The sequence below is a fragment of the Callospermophilus lateralis genome, chromosome 11, assembly GCF_048772815.1.
Source record: "Callospermophilus lateralis isolate mCalLat2 chromosome 11, mCalLat2.hap1, whole genome shotgun sequence".
Lineage (NCBI taxonomy): Eukaryota > Metazoa > Chordata > Mammalia > Rodentia > Sciuridae > Callospermophilus > Callospermophilus lateralis.
The window spans coordinates 6863107-6889629 of NC_135315.1; the positions used below are offsets into that span (position 1 = coordinate 6863107).

A 26523-nucleotide genomic window follows, 5' to 3' on the forward strand; every position below is an offset into this window, starting at 1 on the left:
GTGCTCTGCCCCTGAACTATACCCCCCGCCCTCCCTCCCTCCCTCCCGCCCTCCCTTCCTCCCTCCCTCCCTCCCTTCCTCCCTCCCTCCCTTCCTTCAATTTATTTATTTATTTATTTGGTACCAGGGATTGAACCCAGGGACATTCCACCACTGAACCACATCCCCAGTCCTTTTAATTTTTCATTTTGAGACAGGGTCTCGACAGGTTGCCTAGAGCCTCACTGAGTTGCTGAGGCTGGCTTTGAACCCACGATCCTCCTGCCTCGGCCTCCTGAGCTGCTGGGATGACAGGCTCTTCTTTGTGTCTAGGTTTTCCCCTTGACATCTCCGGGACCCCACAAGACACTGTGTGCATCCCTTAAAGACGACATTAAAAACACAGGGGGCTGACTTTCCAAGTCCAAGGGGGAAAGGTGACCAGCAAATGGGAAAGTGTCCAGCTCCTGAAAATGAACGGGATCTGACCCCCAGTGGCCCCAAACTCCCACTGGTCTGGGAAACAGTTGCCCATTCGCCGCCGGCCAGGCCCAGAGGTGAGGCCTGCCCTGGGGCCTTGCCCAGGCCCACAGTGTGCAGTGGGGCTGCCCAGCACGCCTGTCCTGGCCACACTGACCTATCGGCGTGTCCGTGGGGGGACCACTGCCCGCGGGCCTTACCAGTTCGTCGATCCCAGAGAAGGTGTGGTTGGCGTTTTCCAAGGAGTAGATGAGCTGGTGCGCCCCGTCGTGGGTCTCGCTGTTCCCATAGAATCCAGCGCCCACCGCAGCACTGCCAACGAGACCCAAGGTTAGAGGTGACACCAGAGGGGACGTCTGGATTCACCTTAAACCAAACCAACACGAGTTTTAGAGGATTTTTAGGTTCACGGCCAAGCAGAATGGCAAGCAGCGTGCCACAGGCCTGTCCCTCTGTGTGGCCGCCTTGGACACGGACACCCAACACCAACCTGCGCGTTCCTACGGCTGCGGAGCAGGGTGCAGCTGGGCCACCAGAGCCCACAGGGAGGGGGACTAACTCGGGGTCTTGCCAGTTCTGCAGGTTTGGGCAAAAGTCAGCCAGGCGTATCTACCAGACACGTATCTGCTGTCACCCTGTCCTGCAGGCGAGTTCCAGGGCCCTAACGCCCCTGAGCCCTGCTGTCCAATCCACTGTCCCCTCCCCGATCTGTCTTCACGGCTGAGCCTTTTCCAGAGTATCCCACAGTGGGAATCCCACGGTACCCAGCCTTTGCAGACGGGCTTCTCGCCCTCAGTAAGGGCCCTGGGAGGCTCCTCCGTGTCCTCTGCGACCTGAGCTGAATAATATTCCACCACCCAGACCAGTCCCCCCGCCATCTGCTCAGCTACTGCAGGGCGTCTGGGCTGGGCACGGAACTGAGGACCGTGGAACTGACGACCCCAGGGTGAGGAGCTCCTTCCTGGGGGCTGGAGTGTGGGACGACGTCTGGGGGTGAAGGTTAAGGTCCCCCCAAGCCACAGAGCAGGACCCAGCCGGCTCCATAGCACATTCTGTTTGACCCTGGGAGGTGGGAGACCAGGGGCCAGCCTGGGGACCCCACTGCAGCGGGGCTGGGCTGGGCGTGGGCACCCGCAGCTTCACATCTCCCCAGGGGACTCTGCCCAGCTGGCCTGCCCAGCTCCAGCTCGGGGGCTAATGCTCTGGGCTCCCTCCCCCACTGACCCTGAGGTCTAGCGCAGAGCCTGCGTCTCTTGGCAGAGCTGCCGTTAAGCCCGGTCTCTCCTCCCTCCAAAGTGCTGGGTGGATTTTTATTGAGTCTTAACCAAAAGCAGACCCTGAATCCCTCCGTGAAATCTCATCTGGCTGGTGTTGGTCCAGGGCTCCGGCCTGCGCACACCATTTCAGATCTGACTCTGCACCGATCACGTTCCATCTGGTCCACGCCTCCTGGGGTTGCAGTGAGACTGACCAGCGGTTTCCCGCGTCCAGCTAGAACACTCATTTGTGGGGAGAGGCCAAAGGCCCACAGGCCCACCCAGGAGGGAACCCAGGATGGAATCCCCTGAGGGACCGTTGGGGGACCTCCTGCCAGGGCACCCTCATCCCTGGTTCATGGCTCTTCAGGATGTGGCCATGGGCACAGGTACGGACCACCTGGAAGGCTTTCAAGGTGCGGACAAGCAGCCCCCACTGATCTGTTGGCCTAGGGACCACGTTTTAGGAGGAGGGTCCTGCGTTCACCTGTCCTCTCCCCGTCTCTCTCCCTCCCCCTCCCTCTCTCCCTCCGTCTCTCACGCACACACACAGTCCGTGGTCCACAGTGTAAATCCCACCGTGTAACAAGGCGCGAGTCCACTTGCACCCGGTGCCCTCCATTTTCTCCTCAGCGTCAAGGAACTGAACTATGCAGACGTTAAATGCGTGGCCCTGCCACCGTCTTCCACTGGTGACCTGCTCTTGGTTTTGTGGGCTGGGGGTTTGGGCTCTCTAAGGCGGCCTCCACCCCAGCCCCGAAGCGAGCAAGGTGCTCAAGAACCGCTCCTTCTCTGGGGACGGTCCTCTCCCCCAGTCTCAGCCACAGCCTGGTGTTTTCTGAGGACCCTGAGCCGACGCTCGTCCCCCCGCTCCCCCCTGTTTGGGCATGGTGGCACCCGGCGGTCTGCTCTTCTCCTAGTCTGTGGCTTTGTCACAGGTGGCCCAGGCCTGGCTGGGAGCTGCCTCGTGGACAGGGGAGCCCTGGCGTTTTGGGCATCCTGGGGATGGAAGCCGGCTCACCCTCCCTGACCCCCCACCTCGCCTCCCCAGCCTGCCCTAAGGAGGTCCCTGGTCCCTTGTGGTGTCACAGGTCCTGCCTGTGCTGTGGGAAGCCAACTGCTTAAGGAAGAGACAGAATAAAGGGTTTGCCGGCCCTGCCTTCCCGGGTGCCACGCCACCCCTTCCCAGATCCCAAGTCCCCGCCCGCCCCGCCCTGCGCTTTCCAGGACCCTGGCACGTGCCCCTCTAGGGACGGCACCCCTCTCCCTGGGTCCACCCCCCTCCCTGGGTCGCGTGGGGTGGGGGGCAGAGTTGGGCGTGTCCCCTGACACCCCTGCTCCCTCGGCACCCCTCACCTGCTGGCCGCTCCCTGCAGTGAAGGTGACTGATGTCCCCCACCCACGACCCAAGGGCACCTTCCGACCCCAGCCCCTCCGGATACGCGTGGCCAGCGGCCTCTGCCCGTGGCCTTTGCCCTTCCTGGCCAGCCTTCCTGTCTCCTTGGCCAGCTGCTCTCTGCCCCCAGGCTGTCCCCAGAGCGTCCTCCTTCTCCAGGCCTGGCCCCAGTCCTCTTCCAGTCTCTGCCAGGCTCCTTGTCCCATGTGCCAGGCCATGGCATGGGCCTCCCTGGTGACCCTCGAGTCTTCCTCCTACGCTGTGCCCCACCAGCGTCCTCAGCGCTGCCTCCTGGACGCTTCACAGGATCCTGGCAGCGAGCCCCTCCCTCCTCTGGGACCAGGTGCTTGCGCCAGAGCCCGGGGCCACCGCCAGCAGCTCCTTCCAGCTCACCTCCCACCCACCCACCCAAGGACTGTCCCCTCTCCCGGTGCCCCAGGTGGCCCATCGGCCACGCTGCCCACCACCGCCTGCACCCACACTTCTTCACACTCGAGCCTCTGTGTTCTAAATGCTCCAGGGGGTCTGGCTTCTGCTTAAACCCGGCTTATGGGGTCACACTACGTCTTTGTGAACCCCACTCTTTTAAAAATAAAAGACACAAATCCCTAATGCAGCCTGCAAGCTGCTGTGTGGCTCGGGTCCTGTCTGGCCTGGTGTCTTCTCCCATCACCACACTGTGCCTGCCGCCCCCCATGGCTGCTTCCTGCTCACCCCTCAGCGGCACCCTCAGGCCTCACCTGCTCTCTGCTCCAGCCACAGTGGCTCTCTCAGCCTCTGCCCCCCGGCCACAGGGCCTTTGCATGTGTTCCACTCTCTTCTGCTTGGAAGCATCTGCTCCTCCTGGCCCACCTTTGCCTAGTTAGTGCCTCCTCATCCTGCCTCGGTGCCCACGTTACCCGGGGCCACCCAGCTCCTTTCCTTCAGAGGGCTCTCTCTAGTTGTCATTATTCACATCAGACAAGTGCTTGACTCTGTGTCCCCTGAATAGACCCAGAGCCACAGGATCAGAAGGCAGACCTGTGCCTGGCTTTGTGTCCCGGGTCCCCTCCTACCTGGGACGAATGTGAAGAGGGCTGTGAACGAATCCCGCCACAGACTCGCCTTCTGCTTTGGGTTTTCCTTCAACCACAGGCAGTTACTGCTTATTGGACGTGGCCGTCCCCGGAGCCACCTGGACTGTTCTAAAGTCCACCGTCCCCTACTGCAGACTTTTCACCCGCTGACCCGAAGGCCTACCCACACGGCCCCTTGGTCACCTCCAGGCTTTGTGTCAGGGGACTCTGCCCGCGAGGGGCGAATGCGCGTGTCCGAGCCTGGTCCAGGTGGGCCGTCTTCAGTGACGAAGACATTCCAACTTACAACGGGTTTACAGACATACCCCGTCAGAACTCTGGAAGTGCCTGTGCTCTGTAGGACATGGCCTGTGTAGAGAGCACTGCTGGTGTCCTGCCCCGGGGTCCCAGCTCCCCTGGCCACCCCTGCATGCTCTCAGCAGGGGGATCTGAAATTCCAGTCACCTCTCAGGAGCGCTCCCTCCTGACTGGGGTGTGGGGGGGGTGATATTGGTCCTTGAACTCCCAACCTGGGCTGGAACACTTCAAGCTTCATTTAAGCTGGGAACCTCGGTGCACACCTGTAATCCCAGCAACTTGGGAGGCTGAGGCAGGAGGATCACAAGTTCAAGGCCAGCCTCAGCAACTTAGCGAGGCCCTAAACAACTTAACCAGACCCCGTCTCCAGATAAAAAATAAGAAGGCTTGAGGGTGTCTCAGTGCCCCTGGGTTAAACTCCCAGTACAAAAAGAAAAGAAAAAAAAATTGACACTTAAGCCCCAGCTGCAGGGTCCCTTCCACACGCTCCCGCCCCGGGGCTACCTCTCTGGGCTCTGGGGTAAGAATGTGTTCCTACTCAACCTGGACATTGGAACCCAGGTGTCCCCGCTCCCAGGCGCCAGCCCTGCCATGGAGCCACGAGGGACCCCATCCCAGAGGGTCCCCACCCTCCACAAGCACCTGGGGCTGGGGGACACCAGGCCTTTGGAAAAGCCACTGTGGATACAAAAACAAGAAGAGCCCACTCCTCCCGGAATGCCAGTGTGTGGACACTGCCCGGGCGGCCCAGAGCGCCCCCCCACCCCCAGGGCCCAAGGCACTAAAAGGTATCGATCCTGGGGCTGGAGCCAGACTCTCCTGACCTCAGAGCCAGCGGCAGGTGGGAGGGGACAGGGGTGCAGAGAGCAGAGGCCCCCGTCTGGGAGTGCCACCTGGTTGACTTAGGGGGCAGTCTGCGTGGCCACCAGGCCAGCCCTGCGCTGGGGCAGGAGAACTGGGGCCCCATTGCCACCCCGGGCATCTGATGCCCAATGCTTGGCCAGAAAAGGGACGGTGTTCATTTAGGGACAAGCTTGTTCCCTCAGGGAGCGGGAGCTTGGTCAGGAGAAGGTGGCCGGACAGCTGAGGGTCACTCGGGCTTGCAGGTGGGGGAGGAAGGGGTGCCCCGGCCACGGGTCAGCTGTGGGTAAAGCCCAGGTGGCTGGGGCCCAGGCAGACGGAGTGGCGCACCCCGGCGGGGGCAAGGGGACACTCACCAGCACACGAGGCCGGCTACCACTGCCGTCCAGGTGACGCAGCAGGAGCTGCGCTGCTTGGTCTGCACCACGGGGTCCGGCCGGCAGCAGCAGGCGCACACCAGGTAGGCCGCCAGGAAGGCAAGGTTCAGGCCCAGGCAGATGGCGGCCAGCAGCCCGAGAAACAGCAGCGACTGGAAGGGGAGGGAGGGGTCAGCTGTGTCCTGCCCTCGCCCTGAATGCCCAGCGGGGAGCAGGGGTGCAGCTGAGCGTCTGTCCCCCACCCTGCTCTCCGCTTAGAGCCCCTCCTCTGTAGGCAGAGAGCCCGGCACTAGGCCCAGGTGGAGGCCGGGGAGAAGGAGCTGGGGGGCTCAGTGAGCCTGCAAGGGAGCGGAGCCCAGGTGCCTGGCTGTGGGCCGCGAGCCGGCCGCCAAGGGAGGCTGACCAGGGCAGGGTGTCCTGCGGACCAAAGCTCCCACAGGCCTCTGGGAGGGGACAGCTTGGGCAGGATGCCTGGGGACCAAGTGGGACCTGAGGAGGGGCCTGGAAGGGACGTTGGCACATCTGCTGCCTGCAAAGGGCCCATTGTGCCGGCCACACTCCACGCAGAGCCCAGTGCGCCCATTCCAGGTGCTGCCCATCCAGAGCCACGAGGAGACGGCTCGGTGCTGGGTGTGGGGACAGGACACCCTCCCCGCCCCGTGGTGCCCCCTTCACTGCATCCCACAGGGGACAGCTGAACAGGGGCCAGCAGAAGCAGCAGGAGTAGGTGGGGTCCCTTCCCAGGCCACCTAGCGCCGCAGGGTCCTGCAGAGGGAGCCCGTCTGTCAGGATGCCCGGGAGCCCCCCGCCACATCCTCCAATCTCTTGATTCAGCCAGATGGACACCAGATGGCCCGGGATTGGTGGCCGCCATCCAGCGCTGGACCTGGCTCTAAGTCCACTCCTGAGCTGACAGCCTGTCCCACTTCCCAGGTGCCCCTGGGCGCTGTCCCCGTCCAGATTCCCGGGTGTCCAGCGTGCCTGTCAGGGAGAGCCTGAGCCAGGGCCCCCGGGTGTGGTGGTGGCGATCAGCAGGGGAGACCACAGGAGCTGGGGGTCTGGGGGCCAAGCCGGGCACTGGGGCACACACAGGCTGAGTCCTGACGCACAGAGCGGCTCTAGCGGCTGCAGTCGGAGGCTTGTGGCCATTTCCAGTATGGGCAGAGCACAGCAGTAGAGGCCCCTCAGTAGCCACCGGCCCTTCCCTGGGCCTGCCCAGCTGCTCCGCCCTGCAGGACTCAGCTCCCTGGAGGGACAGGCTTCTGGGTCCCAGGGACAAGGGGAGCACCGGGGACTCTCTGGCTTTCCTCCTGCGGGCAGCTGGGAGGCCAGGACCAGTGGCTGGAGCACATCAGCCCCCACCCCATCCCATGATCCTCGGGTGAGAAAGTGGGGGGGGCCACTCATTAGCACAACTGTCCCCAGCGGTGACCCCAAGAGGTTCCTCCCAGAGAGTGGGAAGTCACCTGTTTTCCAGTGTCCAGTCCACCCCCTCGTGGAAAGCCCTGGAGCCCCAGGCCAAGGCGATTCTACTTCACAGAAGGGAGGGCTCATGCCCACCACAAGATCCACACACCAAAGTTCACAGAAGCTTAATACAGAGAAACCACCTAGATGTCTACCAGTAAGATAGTGCCCATGTGCTACAGCCACAGGATGGACTAGTACGCAGCCATGAAAAGGAAATAGGATCTGCACACAAGGTGGATGGATGCCACAGAGGAATGTATGGGAGGGCTACAAACCAGCATAGGCTGTATGTTCAGTTTATATGAAGTACAAGATCAGAGATGCTCACTGGCAGCAGCAGAGGTGTGAACAGTAGCGACTGTAGGAGGGTCAAGAGCACACTCTGACCAGGATGCTATCGCACAAAACTAATAAATCCACTGAACTGCACATTTAAAATTGTTCATATTCCCATAAGTTATTTCTTTTTATTTTCTTTTCTTGACACCAGAGATTGAACTCAGGGGCGCCGAGCCACTGAGCCACATCTCCAGCCCTTTTTATCTTTTATTTGGAGACAGGGTCTTGCTCAGTTGCTTAGGGCCTCACTAAGTTGCTGAGGCTGACCTTGAACTTGTGATCCTTCTGCCTCAGCCTCCCAAGCTGCTGGGATTACAGGCGTGTGCACCACGCCTGGCTTCCTAATTATTCCTAATAATTAAAAAAAAAAAAAAAAAAAGTCACCAGCCCCCAGGCAGGCCTCCCAAGCAGCCAGCTAATGCGCCCCACTGCCCGCTGCCTCCTGAACAGTCCCACTGCTGAGCTGACCACTGTGCAAGGAAGCACCCCCTCCATGAAGCCGTGGAGATGACGTATGGGTTGGTGCTGCTTCAATTCCTCCAAACCCACCGGCAGAGCCCCCGCGCCTGGCTGGCCTGTTCAGCCTCCCGCAAGCCTCCCTGGCCTGAGCCCCTGGGAGCCCAGACCTCCGGCAGCCCCCGGGGCTGCAGCCTGGGCCTCTCCAGCCAGCAGCTGGCCTCAGTTAGGGTCCTGACAATGCGTCCAGCCAGGGAAGGGCGGGAAGCCTGGGAACGCTCTCCAGGCTCCTGTAGGCGGTGCATCCGCAGCACCCCAGGGTGCTGGAGGCCAAGACCTGGAGCAGGAAGCTGGGGGTCAGTGGGCGGGGCACAGGCAGGGAGGGAGCAATACGTGGAAGGGCAAGAGGAGGGAGAAGGTGGCAGGGAGGAGGTGTGAGCCTGTTGGTGTCACCTGCTGCTCTAATAGGCAATTATTTCTCTGCTCCTAATTAACACTCCAGTCCCCAAGTGCACAGGGTGGGGGGAGGGGCAGGGGAGGGGGTGGAGGAGCCCTGTGGCTGGCCCAGGCCCTCCTGCTCTGAGGGACAGGGCTAAGGAGCACAGTCCCCACACCACCCGTGCCTCCCCCGTGCCCCCCAGCGCCAGGCCCACGGCCCCCACATAGCGCTCAGGCCTCTCCCACATCAAAGGCACTTCAATTATTTCTGGTTTGTCCCTCTGTCATGAGAAAACCAGAGTGGGGAGCGCAGGGCGGGGCCCAAGCTGGGTGGCAGTGACACTTTGGGGCTTTGGCTTGGGTGGGGGAGGGGCCAGAGCCGGGCCCCCAGGAGACAGCTGGGGAGGTGACCCGCCTGGGGTGAGGCCAGGGGAGTCAGCAGCACCGGGAGGGAGCCCCAGGCCCACGGGAAGGCCACCCCTCAGGGCTCGCGGGCGTGACTGTCTGATGACGGTGACTCAGGGCTCAGGATGAAGGGGCCTTCCTCATTCCCACCTCAGCTCTCCGCTGGGCAGTGGCCGCCCTCCCTCCTGGAGTTCTCCAGACAGCCCCGCCCTGACCCTGCTCTGGCCTAGGGACCTGGACTGGCACTTGGGACTCAGTGGGGAGAAGGCGGAGGTCAGGGCGCCTCCGCCTGCCCTGCGCTGCACCTGGGGCGGGGACACCAGCCTGAGTTCTGTCCCCCAGTGGGGCGCTGGGTGGATGGTGACCGGGACACTGACGTGGCTCACTCATTGAGACACAGCTGGGGTTAGTGCCCGGTGCCCTTCCTGTGGTCCCCAACACTGCCCCAGAGGCACTGGGCCAGGGGGTCTCCTTCCCGAGCAGGGTTCTGGACACGTGCTGACTCTTGGGCTCTCACGGGCTCTCCGTCAGACCTTCTCACCTGTCAAAGGTTCCGTCTGGGCTGGCCCCAGGGCGAGGAGGGCTCTCCCCACAGTTGCTGGGCAACCTTCCCATGGTGGACGCAGCCGCCTTCCCTTCCCCAAGACCCAGATTCAAGTTCACCCAGGCGAGGGGGGAGGGGCAGCCACCTGGGGAACTGGGGTTCTTGCCACTCCCCCAAAACCGAACGGGAGCCCCTCCTTCCTCAGAGCCTGGTGCACGAGCTTGCTCAGGGTCTTCCAAGGGACCTGCTCTTCTAAGGCCCCTGGGCCTGAGAGTCCTCCCTGGAGACCCACACTGCCCACGCCCACCTTGGCCTAGTTCTTAAGGCAGCCACAGGGACCCTCAGGCTTGGACACCTGCGGCAGGAGCTAAAGCCTGTGCATTTTGTTTTCAGGAGATGTAGGGTCCCTCGTTTCTCTCTCCTGTAGGTGCTGTGGCTGGACAGCTGCGACACCGAGGCCCATCATCTGGTGACGTCTACCTCTGGGTCCTGTTACGTGCCAGGGACCGTCCATCCTATTACATGATCATTACTTTCCATGAGCACTTGTAGAGGAGGGAGGCAAGTCTCAGAGAGGGTAAGAAACCTGCCCAGGGTCACACAGTGAGAGAAGTGGAGTCCAACACCCCCAGAGGGAGGGCCAAACTACTTGGCTGCTGCCCCAGAGAGCCCTCAGCAACTGCTCCAGAGTTACTCTGGCCGCCTTGCTTATCACAGTCACCCAGGCTTGGCAGAGCAGGTGGCCCAGTCAAGTTTGTTGAGGACTGAGATGACCTACCGCAGAAGCCGCCCGATTCATGCTGTGAACTGACCGGCTGCCTCTGGTGCTCAGGAGAAAAGGAAAGACCAGTGGTCAGAAAACAGGGGAACTTACAAAATAGGAGGAGCAGTGGCCACGGAAGGGATGCCTCTGGAGCCCAGCACCAAGGGTGTCTGGGGCAGGACGCTGGGTGTAGAGAGGGGCAGGGACCATAAATGGTCCCTCCAGCTCAGCTACCCACGTCCATGGGACGGAGGGCGGGTGGGGCAGGCACAGGCCCCCCGGCCCAGCTGCTGGCAAGACAGGTGCTGCTGTCGGGGAGCGGCCAGAGGGGGCCTTACCACCCCTCCTCCACCCAGGGGTCTTCTTGATCCAGCTGGGGGTTTAGATTTCCTCCAATGGACAGAAAAACATGATGGGGACCCGGAAACAGGATCTGGGGCGCCCCCCTCACAACACAGCTGTTCCTGAAATCATATCCGCTTCCTGACGCCCTGGTGGGAGTGGGGGAGCCCCGAGCTAGTCCAGGCAAGGCTCCAGGCCCTTCCCCTGGCAGGGCTCCGGGAGAGGCAGGGGCAGGCACAGAAGAGGACAGAGCCAGGCACGCCCCCTGAACTGCCTCCTGCGTCCCCCCATGGCAGGAAGGTGGATTCTCCCCTCCTCCAGAAGGACTGGCAACAACCGCCTGGGCCTGAAGGCAGTGAGGCCACTAGGGGTTATTATTAGACTCCTGGTCACTGTCCTTTCTAGGCTTCAGGATCCCCTGGGCCCTAAGGAGGCAGCCCTGGAAGGGGAGAAGCAGGCTGGGCCCTCGGGGGACAGCCTCCAGAAAGGCCCCACACAGAGTGGGGGGAGGGGCTGGGGAATCACCCATGACACCCAGGCGGAGGCCCAGGGGTCAGAGTCCTCCCACCTGCCAGAGCACTGGGCAAACGCCTCTTCCGCACTCACTGCCCAGCCCCGGAATCTCTAGCCAACCAAGGAACTGAGTCAGCAGGGCCACAGGGCAGGGCTGGACGTGAGCACACCTGAGACGTCGGGGGCTGCAGTTCCTTCTGGACAAGGGTCCAGGCAGCCCGGGCTCTGTCTGTGGGGTGCAGAAAGGGCAGAGGGAAGGGTGGGCAGAGCAGGAAAAGGGAGAAGTGCCAGGACAGGGGAGTGGCGGGCCAGGAGCAGGAGACCCCAGAATTTCAGAGCCTGGAAGGCATGCGGGTGGAGGGGACCAGCCAGGGATGGGGCAGCGCAGGCCAGGACAAAGGGAGGGGGTTGGCTGTCAACACAAGGGGGACTGATCAGGGGCGACCTTCCTCCCTGAAACAAACACAAGCGGCCGTGGGCTCCTGCGCGCGAGGGAGGTCACCACGCCGCGTCCCCCAGCCCTGCAGCCTTGCAGAAGGGGCCCAGGCAGAGGTCCCGGCAGCGGCTCCCACCCCGCAGGCAGGGGCTGGGGAGGAGGGGCGCTGCGGACTCCCGAGCCTCAACTCAGTTTCGGCCCAAACTTCCCCCAGGCTATCCTGGGGAAGGCAGCGTCCGGTCTTGGAACCTCACAAGGGGAACTTCGGGGCGCCGCGCGACATCCCCGCCCCTCCCGAGCCAGAGCTGCCCGGTCACGAACGCCCCAGCCCCCACCCGAGCTGCCCGGCCCCTCGGCGCCCAGCGCCCGCCTCCCGCAGGCAGTCTCCGCGCCCGTCCTCCCCTCCCCGCTCCGGCTTAACTCCGATCTCGCCGCTTTCCCTGAACCCCGAGGGTCCCAGCCAGAGGAGGCCGCAGGGCCAAGGGTCCTGGAGGACAAGGGGAGCGAGGGGAGAAGGAAGGGGCTGCGGCGGAGGAAGGCGTCCGGGAGGCGGTGGAGAGCGCGGGCTGCGGAGAGGAGCAGGGTGGTGCGGGGACTTAAGCGCGCGCGGGCCGGCTCCGGGGGTCCGCGGTGGCTCCGGTCTGGCGCGCGCTTACCTCCTGGTAACTCTCATCGCGCGGGCTGAAGGTGCTGTCCACCGGCTGCAGGCGCAGACCGAAGCGCGGGACGCTGTGCAGCCACACGACCCACCAGGGCGCGATGTACTCCACGCGCGCCGCCGGCATGGCTCGGCCCGAGTGCAGCCGGCGCGCAGCAGCCGCCTCGGCCTCCGCCACCCGGCCCGGGACGCGCGTCGACCCCGCCCCGCCGCGGCCTAGGCCCCGCCCCGGACCCGCCCAGACCCCGCCCCGGCCTGAACCCAATCTCGGCTCGATCCTGGGGAGCCCAAAAGCCTGCTGTGCCCTTCTGGACGGGCATCGTCTTGCTCCGACGGTGCAAGAGGTGGAAGAAGTGCGTTTCAGTCTCGGTCTCCGCGTCTCTTACTAGTGACTTAACATCGAATCAGTGTGAGCTGTGCAGTGCAGCTTGAAGTCACGGCCCGAGAGCTGGCTGGCGGTTCTAAGGGCTTATCCGGGGTGGGTAAACTGCTATTGGGGGCAAAAGGCCCCCAATAGCAGGGTCACTCGTTTTAAACTCACTCTCAATCATATATTGGCCCATCTGTAGTGTAAACCATGTCCACTCGGAGAAATGACTCGGTCCCTGCCCTCCAGCTCCGCACAGCCTGCCCGAGCAGCAGGCCCTGAGTGAGGTAGAGGTGCCTGGCGGACTGAGGAGTTTTGATTCCTCCTAGCAGGAGGGTCAGGCCGGCTTCCCAGAGCAGGGGAACGTTGGGCTGTCTAGAGGGAAGGGAAGGGGCCATGGTAGCCCAGGGAGGGATGAAGCGCATTCTGCAGCACTTACCAGGTGCCAGGCATGGCTCCATCAGTGAGCAAAGCAGCGGGAAGCCATTGCCGTGTGTCCTTCTGTGTGGACCACTGTATGCACAGGAAGACATGTGTCTTAAAAGGTGCTTTTCCACTTGGGGGAAAAGTGGAACAGGGTGGGGCAGCCACCCTCAGCAAAGCCCTGTGGGCCCTTGGTCCTCACGCCTTTGCACACTTAAAGAGCACCCAGCCTGCGACTACAAACAGCTTGGTGAGCAAGTCTGGGGGCAGTGGAGTGAGGGAGGCCTTACCACCCCTCCTCCACCTAGGGGTCTTCTTGATCCAGCGGGGGGGTTTAGGTTTCCTCCAGTAGACAGAGAAATATGGTTGAGCTCGGGCTGGAGGCAGGTGAAGGGCAGGGAAGGGCTTGAGGAGGTCGTGGGTGGTGAAAAGGGTTGTGCTGGGTTGGGGCTTAGTGGGAGGGAGCTCTGGGCAGCCAGCCTGAGGGTGGTTAGCCGCATGGGTGAGAAAGGGGACTCAAGGGAACTTGAGGGACTCCCAGGTTTCCATCTTGGGGCCTGCATGACTGCTAGTGGGGCCAGTATACAGCCACTGCCTGTCCTATCAAAGATCCTGGGGCCAAAAGAGCAAGCCCTGTCCTGCCCTGCCCCTGGGGCCTCTCCTCTGGGCCAGCTGGAGCCTGGCGGCTGCCATCTTGCCTACACATGCCCACAGCTGAGGCCAGAGGGGAGCAGGAGGCTGGGGAACACTTTGTTCTCTCCTAGGGGTTTCTTTCATGAATGCTGCATGTCTTACAGGACACCTCTCTTGTTCTAGGGGTTCTAGTGATTAATAAAACACATACATCCGGTCTACATGGTGTTTAATCTAGAGAGGGCGGCGAGGCGGGTTTGAAGAGCCCTGTGTTGGGATGAGGAGGCAGGACGGAGTTGCTGCTGGGAGGTTTCTTGCAGAGCCAGAGTGGGAGGAGTTGGTGTATGAGTTAACTGGGGTGTCCTTGGGAGGCTTCTGAGTGGCAAGAATGGGACCCTGAGGTCAGGGACCAGGATAGGTGGGGCTTAAGAGGGGACATCAGGCAAGTGAAACCCACAGTGGATGCTGGGGACTGCAAGGACAGGGCTCTGATCACACCTGTGGCTGCTTGCCAGGGCCTGAGGACTTCCAGGGTGATAAACCATAAAGGTTTATCAAAATTCATGGAACTGGACACAAAAGGATGAATCTCACTGTGTGTAAATTATGCCTGAAAATCAAAAAACCAAAAATCCCACCAGAAAATAAGTACTTATATTTAATATAAGATAAAAGGATAAGAAGCTGGCAGCAAGGGCCAGGTCACACACAGCCCCGCAGCTGCGGCTGGTTGCTGAGAAAGATGGACACAAGCAAGTTACCAGGGGCATTTTATAGCTCACGCCCTCTGTGGGAACTCCCTGAATGTGGACGTGATTATGCAGCCACAGCCCATGTCCCCTGCAATCTGGGAGAGTCACTGCTGGGTGCCTGGTATACCTTCCTACCTGTCCTCCTTCTCCAGTCCAATGGCACCCAAGGCTAAAGCTGCTCAGCACCCTGAATGTCAAAAGATGTTTTCTTTTTGGAAAAAATAAAGTCCCAGCTGTGATCACTAGTGCCTTAGGGAAGGAGAACAAATCATGGGATGACAAACAGGAGGCGTCTATCTTCCACTCACGTCCTGGTGTTCACCTGAAGACCCGACTTTGGACCTGGTGCAGGGGACCCCCAGAGTAGGGCCCGGGTCAAGAGGAAGCTGGTAGAGGACGGGTAGGTGAGCTGCAGGCTCTCCCTGGGAGATGGCCACAGCCAGTGCTGCTTGGAATACCAACGCCCAGATTGGATCTTCAGCCAGTAAGACAGCGAGCCTTCCAGCTGCTTCCCCCAAGGCCCACTGACCTAGAGGGGAGGCCAGGAAGCAGATGCCCAACAGGAACAAACCTCCCAGGGTTCCAGAAAGAATAGCTCCCAATGCCACCTGAACCAGCAGCCTCCAGGTACTCTCTACAGCCGAGTTAGCCGCAGCCTCACAAAGCAGTGGCAACCCTGGCTGGAGTTAGCCCTGGTCACTTGGGTGAAGCACCCCAAGTGACCATAGCACAAGCCAGGGTAGGAAGTGCCTCATGAAAGGATGCCTTCTCTGGACCAGGCGGCCAGACAAATCCCTGCAGGGTTCGTCTCCTAGGAGCGGGGAAGAGTCTCTGGATAATGTGCTGGGGACAAAGAAAGCCTAAGTGGTAACTCACTCCCCCTTGGGAATCTGAAATGTTTAAAGAACGGGGAAGACCGAAAGCTGCTGACAGAGCCACCTCTGGGTCTGTCAACAACCCAGGGCCTCTGTGCCACCCTCTCCTAAACAAAACTCACACTTTTCAATGAATTCATGAGACCCAAGAGTTCTTACAAAAAGATTGGTGCTCGGTGTCACAACCTGCTTAAGCACTTAAAGCGCAATACCAAATCAAGAAAGGTCTACCAGCTACTGTTCATTTGTGGTGGTATGGCGCCACCTTGTGGCCCACCTCAACATGACCCAATGTTCCTAGTATAAAGTGTGGAAGTTCAAAAACTTGCACACATTAGCCCATTTCAGTGAGTAAGCCAGTGACAAGGAAAGGTATCAATGTGGTTACTTTCATTTCAGGAAACAGTCACTTCTCAAAACCATGCAAGTCAGAAGTGGCAGAACAAAGTTCATTCCAGCCAAGGAATGAGCCTGGCTGGCCCTCGCAGGTCAGATTCACCTCCTTCTAAATTAGTGAAAGCCCATCACTGTCCCCCCTTCTCTCCAAGGCTGGAGGGCCCAGCTCTGCAATGTCACCTGGGCTTGAGATTCGTCTTCATTTCAAGTCCTGCTGCCTCATGCTAGGCTAGCATAATTCTGAGCCCCTATCTCAACTGTCCTTTTCTGCAATCATCTCACTTTCAATCCCACTCTGACACGTAAGTCATGCTGAAAAAAAAATCTTAGGCTACCTTTGTGCTCAGCAACACCTCCCTTTCACTTTAGTCAGAGGGAAACCCATTCTACCTAACCCACTCTAAGTCCCAGAACCGCAGACGGTGACTCACACAGGTGCCCAGCTCTTCTTCCTCTTCCCATGGGGGCTTCCCGATAGCTCTGTCTTGTGGTGCTTGGGATGGGACCCAGGTCCTTGCACACGCTAGGCAGGTGCCCTAACCCCGAGGCAGAGCCTACCTACCTCTACTATGTCTCAAACAGGCTAATTAGAAGTCTGACCTTATTTGTCCACTGAGATCCCAGCCCTAGACTTGGGAGACAAGGAGGTGGCAAGCAGGATCCATCACCCATCCCCAGCAGATGGCACCACCCAGCAGCACCTCTTCCCCAGCTTCAAAGACAAAGGACACGTAAGGCTTTTTAAACACTTTAATGTAGTTCAAATCGGCCTGTCGGTGATTCATTTCAGTTCCTTCACTGCCAAACCTAGAGGGAAAGACAAACCAAAGCAAGTCATTTTTGTGTTACTGCCATGCTGATTTTGCACTCCACCTAGGAGCTCATAAAGGTTTGGGTTAAAATCAAGCTAGTATTTGATAAAAATGTTCCACTCAAGATTTGGTCCACTAGATTTAACTGACTGTTCTTCCTGCAAAGTGGGGTCAGTACAGCAGCCAGTGTGGAGGGCTGTGAGGAGCAAGCCATGCACTTCCTTTACCCAAGGACTCCACTCCAGCACTGGGTCTAACTGCAGATCGCGACTCCTCCCCGCACTACCAGCAGCAAGGACAGACACCCAAACCACACAAGGGAAGCCAGGACCCCCCACACTGTGGGGGGCCAAACTCACCTGGGGGCAGGGACTGCTTCAGCTTCTCTGCCTTCTCCTTGTCTGTGATGACCAAGGTGTAAAGGTACCTGCTGCATCGAACTTTAAACTTCACATTATCCTTGTTTTTCTTGATCTTGACAGCTACCAAGCAAAGCAGAATTTGTCGTTAAATCATGTCACAGAAAACAGATGCCTCACCGTTTGTGCAAAAGGCACTAGGGACTGCAACTGGCCAGTCAGCGCCACTGCGAGGGCCAAGTATGCGCCCACCCCCTGTACTGTCCCTTTGTCTTCAAGATCAAAATATGGTGTCGGAAACCTACATTTCCCCCTATTAATACTTACGAGCCTGGGCCTCTCTCAATTTCAACTCATTGGTTTATATTTAATACAGGTTTTTTGGTACAGTGAACACAACATTGTAGAACATTCTATACTGACCTAATTCATCATAACTTGGAAAAAAAACAAAAAAAAAAAAACAACTCTCTGCAGGAATTAACATGCAGCTTCTCCTTCAGGACATCCCAGCCCACTCATCTCCTAAAATGTACGTGGTCCCTGCTTTCTGCGTTCTTTGTTGCTTCTAAATTCTATCTTGGGGATCACAGATTAAACAAGAGCCTCAACTGCACCTCAAATTCAAAGGGGCAGAGTCTGGTTAGGTCAACACATTTCCATCCATCTGGCTGCTGGAAGAGAACAGCTTCCCAGGAGGAAGTTAGTCATTTCATGCACTTGTCAAATCCCCTGTTCCAGCTTCCTTAAAAACCACTCACACACTTCCAACAACAGTTACAAAAGCAGTGAAGTGCCCATTGCTTCAACCCAAGTACCTCACCAGACAAAAGCATACAGCACTTGGCCTCACAGAAGTAGCACAAGATTAACTTGCACTCCTACTCCTACGACTCCATTCCTGCCAATAATTGCTAAAGGGGCCCCTCAAGGAAGCAGAAGCATCATGGCTCAGAGCCTGCCTGAGGCACTGGTTGGTTGCCTTGGCTCATCCTTGTAATAAAGCCAGATGCCTAGATGCTCATCCAAGTGCCCGATCCTATTTCAGCATGCCCACATGAAGTACCCTGCACTGCCCTGCAGTGGCTTCACTCCTGAAACCCATGTGGAACACCATTTCTTTTTACTTATTATTTTAGCATTACCACACTAAACAACTGATGCAGCAATTCCACTTCTGGGTACATATCCAAAAGATATAAAAACAGAAGAAATATTTGCACACATGTTCACAGCAGCATTGTTCACTACAGCCAAAATGTGCCAGCAAAGCAAAGCCCATCAACAGATGAGCAGGGATGAAGACGTGATGTGTGCATAGTAGGAAATTTAGCCTTGAAACAGGACAATCTGACATACAGAAACACAGATGAATCATAAAGACACTATGCTCAGTTAAATAAGCCAATCAAAAACCAAAAGGTTCCACTAATACAAGACAGCAAGAGTAGCCAAAACCAGGGACAGAAAAGAATGGTGGTGGCCAAGGGCCTGAAGGCAGGAGGAGAAGGTATCAGATGAAGAGAGCTCTGGATGCTGTGCTTATGCCAATACACTGCATACAATCTAAAAATAATGAAGAGCACAAACTTTATGTGTACTTTACCATAATTTAAAAAACTGGTTTATTCATTATGACCCCCATCTAAGTTCAGGTTCCCAAACACATCCCCAAATAAATCCAATGTATTTGAGTCCCTGTTAAGGAACTTAATGGGCCATCCAATTTGGATCCATGCACCAATCTTGAGAGACAGAAACTCAAGAGACCTACTGCCACCTACTTTAAAGAGAAGGTGGCCTTGTGTTAAACTTGTCAGAACAGTGACAAACTGCATGGTTAGATCTAAAACTGACCAGATAATTGCATGACCGTGTGCACAACAAGCACTCCATCACCTGCTGTCCCCATCAGGGACAGGGAGGCATCCTTCCCACAAGATACTTGCTCCCACAGGTGTCACCAGCTCACAGTATCAGAGGATGAAAGGTGACAGGCTGTTTTGGGTAATGGATACACAAGCATGTCGGTGTCCCTCCCCATCTCCCAGCCACCATCTTGGTCCCACCACTGACAGCCTTACAGATGCCTGTGCTCAGTTCACCTTAACACACCGGCCCAACCCTGTTCTACTGCCACATGTGTCTGGCTCTTCCTAAGACAAATCTGAGAGAGGAAAAGGAAGTTTTGTCTTTTTGTCTTCTGGGGTTTTTCATGTGGCAGGGGGAAAAAAAAAAAAAAAAAAGACCCCAGGTTAAATTTGTAATTTTTACCTTACAAAAGGTAAAAATTCAAGATCTGTCTTGGGTTAGACACATATCCCCAAATGACCTTGAACTATTAAGAGATACCTAAGTGCCCCACCCCCAAGTACAGCACAAACAGAGAAGGCAGCAGGAGCTCCTGCAGCTGAAATCCTGCACCACTCCCCTTTGGTACCAGGAATTGAACCCAGGGTCATGTAACCACTGAGCAACATCCCCAGCCCTTTTTTGTATTTTATGTAGAGACAGGGTCCCACTAAGTTGCTCAGGGTCAAGCTAAGTTGCTGAGGCTGGTTTTGAACTTGCACCTTCCTGCCTCAGCCCCCTGAGTTGCTGGGATCCCAGGCATGTGCCAGGGTGCCTGATGAATGTGCTTTTTAATGGTTTTGACCCATCCCTTCTTTCCCTTTACTTACAAGCTGTAGAAGGGACACCGATAGATGTCTGCCTACTGCTGGGAGCCATCAGCCAAGTAGGTATGACAAATTCCTTGCCAGCTTACTCCCATGCTGTCTAGTGGAAGGACTTCTGAAAGGTGACCTTGCTCAAGGACCAGGGCAGGATCCGTGTTTAGGGTGTTCCCCCTTTAGAATAGGGCAGTTTAGCATAATAGGAGAGTAGGGTGTTTCCCCTTTAGAATAGGGCGGTTTAGTAATAGGAGATTAGGGTGTTCCTCTTTTGGAATAGGGCGTATCCTGCTGCTGAGTTCCTCTTGAGTGCTTAGGGTCAGACAGTATATTTTTGGGAGACAGAAGCCCATGCAGAGTGGATTTAGGCAGGAGTGGATTTGGGCGGATTGGATTTGGGCAGAGAACCTGGATTCCCCCAGAACGTGTTTGTAGACGGCCGGTGTGAGTTCGGGAATAAAGAATTGCTGTTTGAATCTACAAGCTGTGTGGAGACTCGTGATTTGTGCCCAGCCGAGAGACTGCGGCAGCCTACTTAACAGTAAAGTTCACCGACTGGAAGTGTGTGTGGCCCACAGTAGGACCCCAACAGGATACCTAATACTGAACTCAGTGTTTGTAGAAGCCCAGAGTTTCCTGGGGTAAGGATTCTACTCAGAAATCCTCCTCCACACACAACAAAACAAGTGGGGATCGAACCCGGGGATTCTCTACCCGCGAGCTGCATCCCCAGACTTTACTTTTCTTCTGAGCCAGGGTCTGGCTGAGTTGCTGAGGCTGGCCTCGAACCTGCCCTGCCCCTGGGGTTTCAGCGTGCATCGCCACTCCCGGCCCAATACAGCTTTCACGACGGCCACCGTCGGAGCCGGCCCCGGAGCCCCCTTCGCCCTGGTTGGTCTTAGGAGATGCTCGACAGCCAGGCCCCGCTCTAAGGTCCCACCCGGGGCGCGCTCGCGGGGCCCAACGCCCGGCCGTTCGCCGCACTTACACTTGGCGTCCTTTCTCCTGGCGGTGAGCAGGAAGTCTTTGATTTCCTCAATTTTCCGGGGCTGCAATACACGGGGACGGAGCATCAGCGGCAGCGACACCCTCTCCGGGGACGGTCAAGCCCACCAGCCCTCGGCCTCCGAGACCCTCGGAAAGACCCTCTCACCCCCGCCCCGGGTCCCCGCGCGCCTTCCCGGGAAGGTGCCCGGCAGGGGTCGTACTCACCATGGCGACGAGGCACGCAGACGGCGAGGAGCGGCACCTGCCAGGGACAGTGCTCGGCGTTAACGGGGCGCGGGTTGCGACCCCCGCTTCCACTCCCAACCTGAAATACCAGCTCCACCACACTCCCGCCTTCCCCTCCCGCACCCTGGGCGCAAGCCTGGAGTCCCCACAGTCCACCCGGCTGCGGATTGCCCCGGATTATCACCTCTCCCCGCGGACAGCCGGAGACACTTACAACTAACGCCGAGACCCGAAGGGAACGGAAAAGAGCGAGCGTTCCGTTTCCGGGCAGTTAAACCCTCCCAACGCAGGAAACTTCCTACGGTGTCTGCAAAGGATCAAGAATTATGCGTGCGCCCTTTCAATTTTAGCAGCCGTGCCCCCTTCTGGCTTAGGTTAGTAGTGCAACTCCCTAAAGTAACGGACCGCCCTGGCTGCCGACCAGTCCTCCTGCCTTCCTCCTCCTCTATCCTCCACGTTCGTTCCCTCCTCACACTTCACCTTCCACTCCACCTTCTTACCCCAAAGTCTCCCACACCCCAGTTTGGCTTTCCTAGGTTTTATTTGAGAGTCATTAGACCTGTGCATTGGCCATACATGCAGAGAAGTCTTTCCTCATTTATTCTGTGTACCTTGAGGGCCTCTTGTTGGGGATTCTCACATTTCCATCATGTCTCTTTGGGGGACACCTGTTGTCCTCCAGCCAGTGGTGCCTTCCCATTCACTGGTTCCCATTCCTTTATGAATTGGTGTACACAAAAAAGAAGTTACTACTTTCAGTAGTTGAAGTTATTACACCCCCACCACACACACACTGCAGTGTGACAGGTGGCCTCGTGTTTACCTGAGGCTTCCTGGCCAGATTCCCCAGCCCAGTTCCCATCCCCACCACCACCTCTTCAGAAGGCTCCGGAACATGCAGATCTCCCCACCCCCATCCCGTCAGCACAGTCACCCTCAGCTCTTACGTAACTTTTAAGATAGGCTCTGGGAAACCCGTGGTTATTGGTTTTATTTTTATGTTCTTCTTTTACTTTATTTTCAACCTCTCTGCAAATGTCCACATTTTATTATGTTTTGTTTCCCCCCAATTTAATAACCACTCAGCAGAACATAATGGCCTTGTGCTTATTACCGCAGAGTAGCCCTCTCCGGGAGAAACCGCCCTTTGCCGGGAACTTGATCGGACCGCAACTTCTCCCCTCTCGCCTCCCACCCTCCCTTCTGATGAGCAGGCCCAGGGTGAGCCCTGCCGAGGGGTGCTGGCCACTGGTCCTTGTTGCAGAGAGACGGCCAACTATTCTGCTTGCACTAGGCAGCCTTTCAAAGGACCCAGACGCAGAGTGCGTCTGGGATTAACCTGGGGAAAAGGTTGATGGGCACTTGGTCTCAATGTTCGGAGGCCCAGATGGGATCAGAACCGTGGGTCCTTCAGCCCTGACCCAAGGACGGCCACGCTCCTGGTCCTGGTAGATGCCACTCTCTTCTCTTCTACCACCCGCCCCTCCCCAAGCAGCTGCCCTTTCAGCCAAACCAAGGGCCTCTCCTTGCCGGGCCCTTTCTGACCCGCAGGCATCGATGTGCGCCCTGTCCTGCTCTGATCCTACCCATTTCGTGTCTGCGGCCCCTCTCCGCCTCTCGGCCCTCCTCAGAGCCCTTCACTTCTGACCGCTGTCACTGTCACCTGTCACTCATTGCGGCTGGCGATTGATGGACCGCGCGTTGAACTTGTCACACATTTGCACTGGTGTTTCTTTGAGGGCGAGGGCAGGGGTGGACATTCTGTCTAAAGCAGCACTCATGCATGTAGCGGACGCCGAATGCTGAGCTGGAGGACTCTCAGGCTGGACTCTGAGAGCGCGTACTCTATGACAGACTGTGGGCGGGTGGGGGGGGGAGGCGTGGAGAGAGGGACTGATATTCTCAAAGCAGGGCCTGGCACATAGTAGGTGCTCAAACATGTTGTTGAGCGAGTGACCGGGGTTTCTCCCGTCTGTGCAGGACCAACGGGGAGAGAGAGGGGGACAGGAGGAGGGGCTGCTTCTCCTTTTTGGCAGCGATCCCAGAGAGACAGCTGTTCACCCACTCGAGCTGTGCCATTTAAGAGAACACGGATGTGTAGCAACAAACACAAAGACGGATTTGTTCAAGTGCCCAGGTCTCCTCTGGCTCCTCAGGGAGACACCATAAACGGCCGCGGAGGAGAGCTGAAGCAGGCGCCCCGGGGAGCGCTTCCGGGCTCCAGGGTGGAGGAGCCGAGTGTCGGGACACAACCTGGAGCTGGGAAACCACCAACACCCCCCCCCCCCCCCGCGCCTCTGTGAATGGGGCCCTGGCGCTGCCCTGAGCTTCCCTGAATCCCACACACGGGGAGCTACAGGGCTCCAGGTGGGCCCTGCAGATGAGAGCCTCGGGCTTGAGAGAGGGCCAGTCCACTCTGCTGGACTGCTCACCCTCAGAGTGACCAACCCAGGGACCAGAGTGTCTCCCACATTTGAGGGACAAGAAAAGAGAGTCTCAACCAGGGCTGTGGACGCAGGGCTGGAGACCGGAGCTGCCTGGCGGCCTGGGTTGGCGGGTGCGCTCCGTCCTGGCCACCTTCTTCCCTTCTGTTGGTCTGCTGGGCTCAGGGGCTGCCCTGGAGGGGTGTGCGGGGGACAGAGCAGGGTCCAGGGGGACACACCCCTCCCTTGCCCTCCAGCAGGCACCACCCTGCCACCCTAGAAGGCCAATTGGCTTAGATTTCTCTCTCCAGTTTCGAAGGCACCAGAATTGGTCAAAAAGCGAGTGCCCACTCGCAGGTGGGCAGAGAGGTAGCTGCAGACATGGCGTGAGCAGAGCGGGCTGTGACGTCCTCCTGGCTTCTGGGCTTTCCTCTAATTCTGTTGGTCCCACTACTGTGGCTCCCGTTAACGAGTCCCGCTCTGTGCCGGGCACCGGGGCCCAGGAAGAAGCAGGAGGAGGCTCTGAACGTGCACAGGTGGCTGTGACCCCCCCAGCAAGCTGGACACATTGCCCAGAGGCCAGCCGGGCCCCTGCCTCCTGGAGACCTCCTGGAAGGCTGCATGGAGGCGGTGACATGGAGCTGGCCTCTGTGGGGGGAACAGGAATTTGCCAGAAGTAGGTGGTGGAGGGCTTACAGGTGGAAGGACAGAGGGACCCGACACTCACCGGGCCAGCCAAGCGCAGGTGCATCTGGAACAGGGGGAAGTTCCGCCTGGTGGGAGCAGAGGCAGGAGTCTGAGGGCGGGCAGGGGGAGCAGAGGCCAGGGGCATGGGCTGAAGTTCCCCCTCCAGGGACAGTGAAGCCTTGTCAGCATCTGGGGTCCAGCTCCACGCCTTCTCCCACTAGAGGTGAGCTCCTCAGCCCCGCTTCCTGGTTCTGAAGGTGTGTGTGTGTGTGCGCGTGCGTATGTGCGTGAGTGTGTACTGCCTCTCTGTTCTTCCTCACAGGACTGCTATGAGGCTCAAGTTGGCACATCAGAGAAAAGCCAAGGTCACCAGTCACAGCGGCACATGCCTGTAATCCCAGTAGCTTGGGAGGCTGCGGCAGGAGGATTGCAAGTTTGAGGCCGGCCTCAGGAACTTAGAGTTTGTTTTAAAATAAAAAGGACTGCCGATGTAGCTCAGTGGGAGAGCGTCCTGGATTCAGTCCCAGTGCACAGAGAGACGTGGGGGTGCTTTCATATCTACCACCTCATTTAATCTCCAGGAAGCCCCAGGTGGCCCCAGGAGGCCGGGCCTCTGGCTCTCAGCAGGGCTGGCTCTAACCCACTCTGAAGGGAGCTGCACATCAACCTGGGGGCTCTGTGGTGGGGGAGGCAAGGGTTCCCCGCTCACTGAACTTGGCTACCAAGAAGAGCAGGGTACAGGTGACTGGGCTGGTGCTTTTTTTGGAACCCAAGATGGTGAGACTAATAGGGTGCTGGGTGCACCCCCTCCACCAGCCCCCAGAGCTTGAGGCCCTTAGGTGGCCCTGTGGGGCAGACAGGCTGACCTTCTCGAAGCTGCTGGGTAGAAAGCCGCAGGGCGTGGCTGGACAGACGCAGCAGGGTGCCCCACTCTTAGCCCCATGGGTCCTGGCCACTCTGTTCGGAAGCTGGCGTGGGCTGTGATGAACAGGTAGGATCGGGTGGCATCCTGGGCCTCTATCTGGTGGGTACCAGCCACTCACGATTTTTTAAAACGTTATTTTATTTTTACTTTTTATAAGTTTTGAGACAGGGTCTCACTTAGTCGCTCAGGGCCTTGTCAGGACCCTCACAATTGTGACAGACAAGTGTCTCTAGACACTGTCAAATGTCCTCGGGGGGGTGGTGGTGGGGCAGATGGCTTCTGATTGAAAACCACTGGGCTAGGAGGAAAAACCAAGAGAATATTCTTTATCATGCAGACTGTCTCTCTTCTGAACTTGCTTTTTAATGAGGCTGAGGCTGGAACCCAGGGCCCTGACCATGGGAGGCAAGGGCTCTGCCACCGAGACGGTCCCTGGTCAGCTGACTGTGTGGTGCCTGGGACCAGCCCCAGGCCCAGGCCCAATCCTGCTCCTAGGGTTTGTGTTCGTCAGCCTCGTCACTGTGACCAAAATACCTGGCAAGAGCGACATAGAGGACGAAAGGTTTGGGCTCACGATTTCAGAGACTCAGTCCCCGTCGGCCGACTCCGTCACCCCAGGCAGGAGGGAGGCCCGACATCATGGAGGAAGGTCATGGTGGGAGGAAGCTGCTCACCTGAGGCAGCCGCGAAGCCGAGAGGGGGAGGGAGGGACCAGGGGACAATGTGTAACCCCGGTGACCTAGCTTTCTCCAGCCATGCCCCACCTGCCACAGGTGTCACCCAGTGAATCCATTATGCACCCGACAAGTGGCTCGATCCACGGACTGGGCTTCAGGTCTCCGGATCTCACGATTCTGCCCCTGAGCTTCCGACACCAGCACAGGTGGTGGGGGACACTCCCACCCAAACCAGAGCAGAGTTAGCGCCTCTCTCTGGTGCTCACCCATGACCCTGCTCCCTCTGCTGGGGCTGGGGCGCGAGTGTCCAGAGGCCAGGGGCCTCACCCCCACCCTGGAGGCTTCTGTCCTCAGGCGGAGCCTGGCTGGGACCTTCCCGGTGGGAAGGCTGGTGTCCAGGTGGGGACAGTGGGGTGGGAGGAGGGAGGGGAGGCTCTGAGCCCATTGCCCAGTGCTGGTGCCCCTGGGAGAGCAGCCCCCACCCCAGCTCAGAGACCCAGTAGGTGGGCGGTGGGGCCTGCTCTCCTGCTCCCCTGCTGGCCAGGGCCCAGGCTGGGCACCTTCTCAGCCACAGCTGCGTCCATTCTGGACATCTTGGTGGGGCACCAGTCAGAGCGTGCAAACAAGAAGTTCCGGGGCGATAAGAGTCGGGAGCCTTCAGAGGAGCTGGCTCCAGTCCAGGTGGTCTTCCTGGAGGAGCTGGTGTGGCCCAGGGGGTCCAGCACCGGGTGGGGGACAGTCTTGGGTTCACGTTCAATGTCCAGCTGGGGATCCTGAAGCTCCTCTGGTCTCTGGCCTTTGTTCCGGTCAAGGAGGGGGATTCATTCGTCCCCAGACCAGCCCATGTCCCCATCGTATGTGGCCTCCACACCTGTCTCAGCTGCCCTGCCTCTGAGAACCAGAGGAAGTGAGGGACAGAGGACCGTGAGCCTGGCAGCAGCTCTGTGGCTCTGCGGGGGGGGGGGCGGGGGGGGCGGGGGGGGGTAACAGGATGTGAGGCCAAGGCCAGGGCTGGAGGAGGGGCAGGCTGCGGTGGCTAGCACCCACCCCTGCCCGGCCGTGGCCCGGGGGACAGAGTGGGTCTTGATGGATGACACCTCTCTAGCCGCCTGCCTCCCCGCACGGCCCCTCTCACTCCACCAGCCGCTTCCCCGTGTCCAACCTGCTCCCGTAAAAAGGATAGATTAGACCTCGTCCCCCGTG

The 26523-nt window shown here is 58.6% G+C and overlaps 2 protein-coding genes and 1 long non-coding RNA gene across 4 annotated transcripts in view; all 3 read right to left on the minus strand.

Annotated features, from left to right (window-relative positions):
- Ttyh2 (tweety family member 2) overlaps window positions 1-12257 on the minus strand; it is a 36429-nt gene extending 24172 nt beyond the window's left edge. The window contains exons 1-3 of the mRNA XM_076870186.2: window positions 12085-12257; window positions 5702-5874; window positions 660-771 (exon numbers count right to left, since the gene is read on the minus strand). Of these exons, the coding sequence (XP_076726301.2) occupies window positions 660-771; window positions 5702-5874; window positions 12085-12213 (414 nt within the window). The 5' untranslated portion in view covers window positions 12214-12257. The remainder of the gene's footprint in view (window positions 1-659; window positions 772-5701; window positions 5875-12084) is intronic.
- Window positions 12258-16268: 4011 nt separating this feature from the next.
- Window positions 16269-20894, minus strand: Rpl38 (ribosomal protein L38). 2 transcript variants are annotated; one of them, XM_076869721.2, is made up of 5 exons: window positions 20823-20894; window positions 20588-20624; window positions 20364-20424; window positions 16704-16826; window positions 16269-16339 (listed from the first exon to the last, which is right to left on the minus strand). In XM_076869721.2, exons 2-5 carry the CDS (start codon window positions 20588-20590, stop codon window positions 16314-16316), a joined length of 213 nt encoding a protein of 70 aa, XP_076725836.1. In that variant the 5' UTR covers window positions 20591-20624; window positions 20823-20894; the 3' UTR covers window positions 16269-16313. The 2 variants fall into 2 exon arrangements, with proteins under 2 accessions (XP_076725836.1, XP_076725837.1); XM_076869722.2 differs by having other exon boundaries at window positions 20793-20857.
- LOC143642236 (uncharacterized) lies at window positions 17146-20357 on the minus strand. Its single transcript, XR_013155624.1, has 2 exons — window positions 19907-20357; window positions 17146-19416 (listed from the first exon to the last, which is right to left on the minus strand). It is a non-coding gene; the product is annotated as an uncharacterized LOC143642236 (long non-coding RNA).
- Window positions 20895-26523: the final 5629 nt, after the last annotated feature.

Coding starts and splice junctions, on each gene's coding strand:
- Rpl38 (XM_076869721.2), bottom strand. Junction 16,827..20,363: donor CAGGAGAAAGGACGCCAAGT/GTAAGTGCGGCG, acceptor TTTGCTTGGTAG/CTGTCAAGATCAAGAAAAAC. Junction 16,340..16,703: donor GAAGCAGTCCCTGCCCCCAG/GTGAGTTTGGCC, acceptor CTTTCCCTCTAG/GTTTGGCAGTGAAGGAACTG.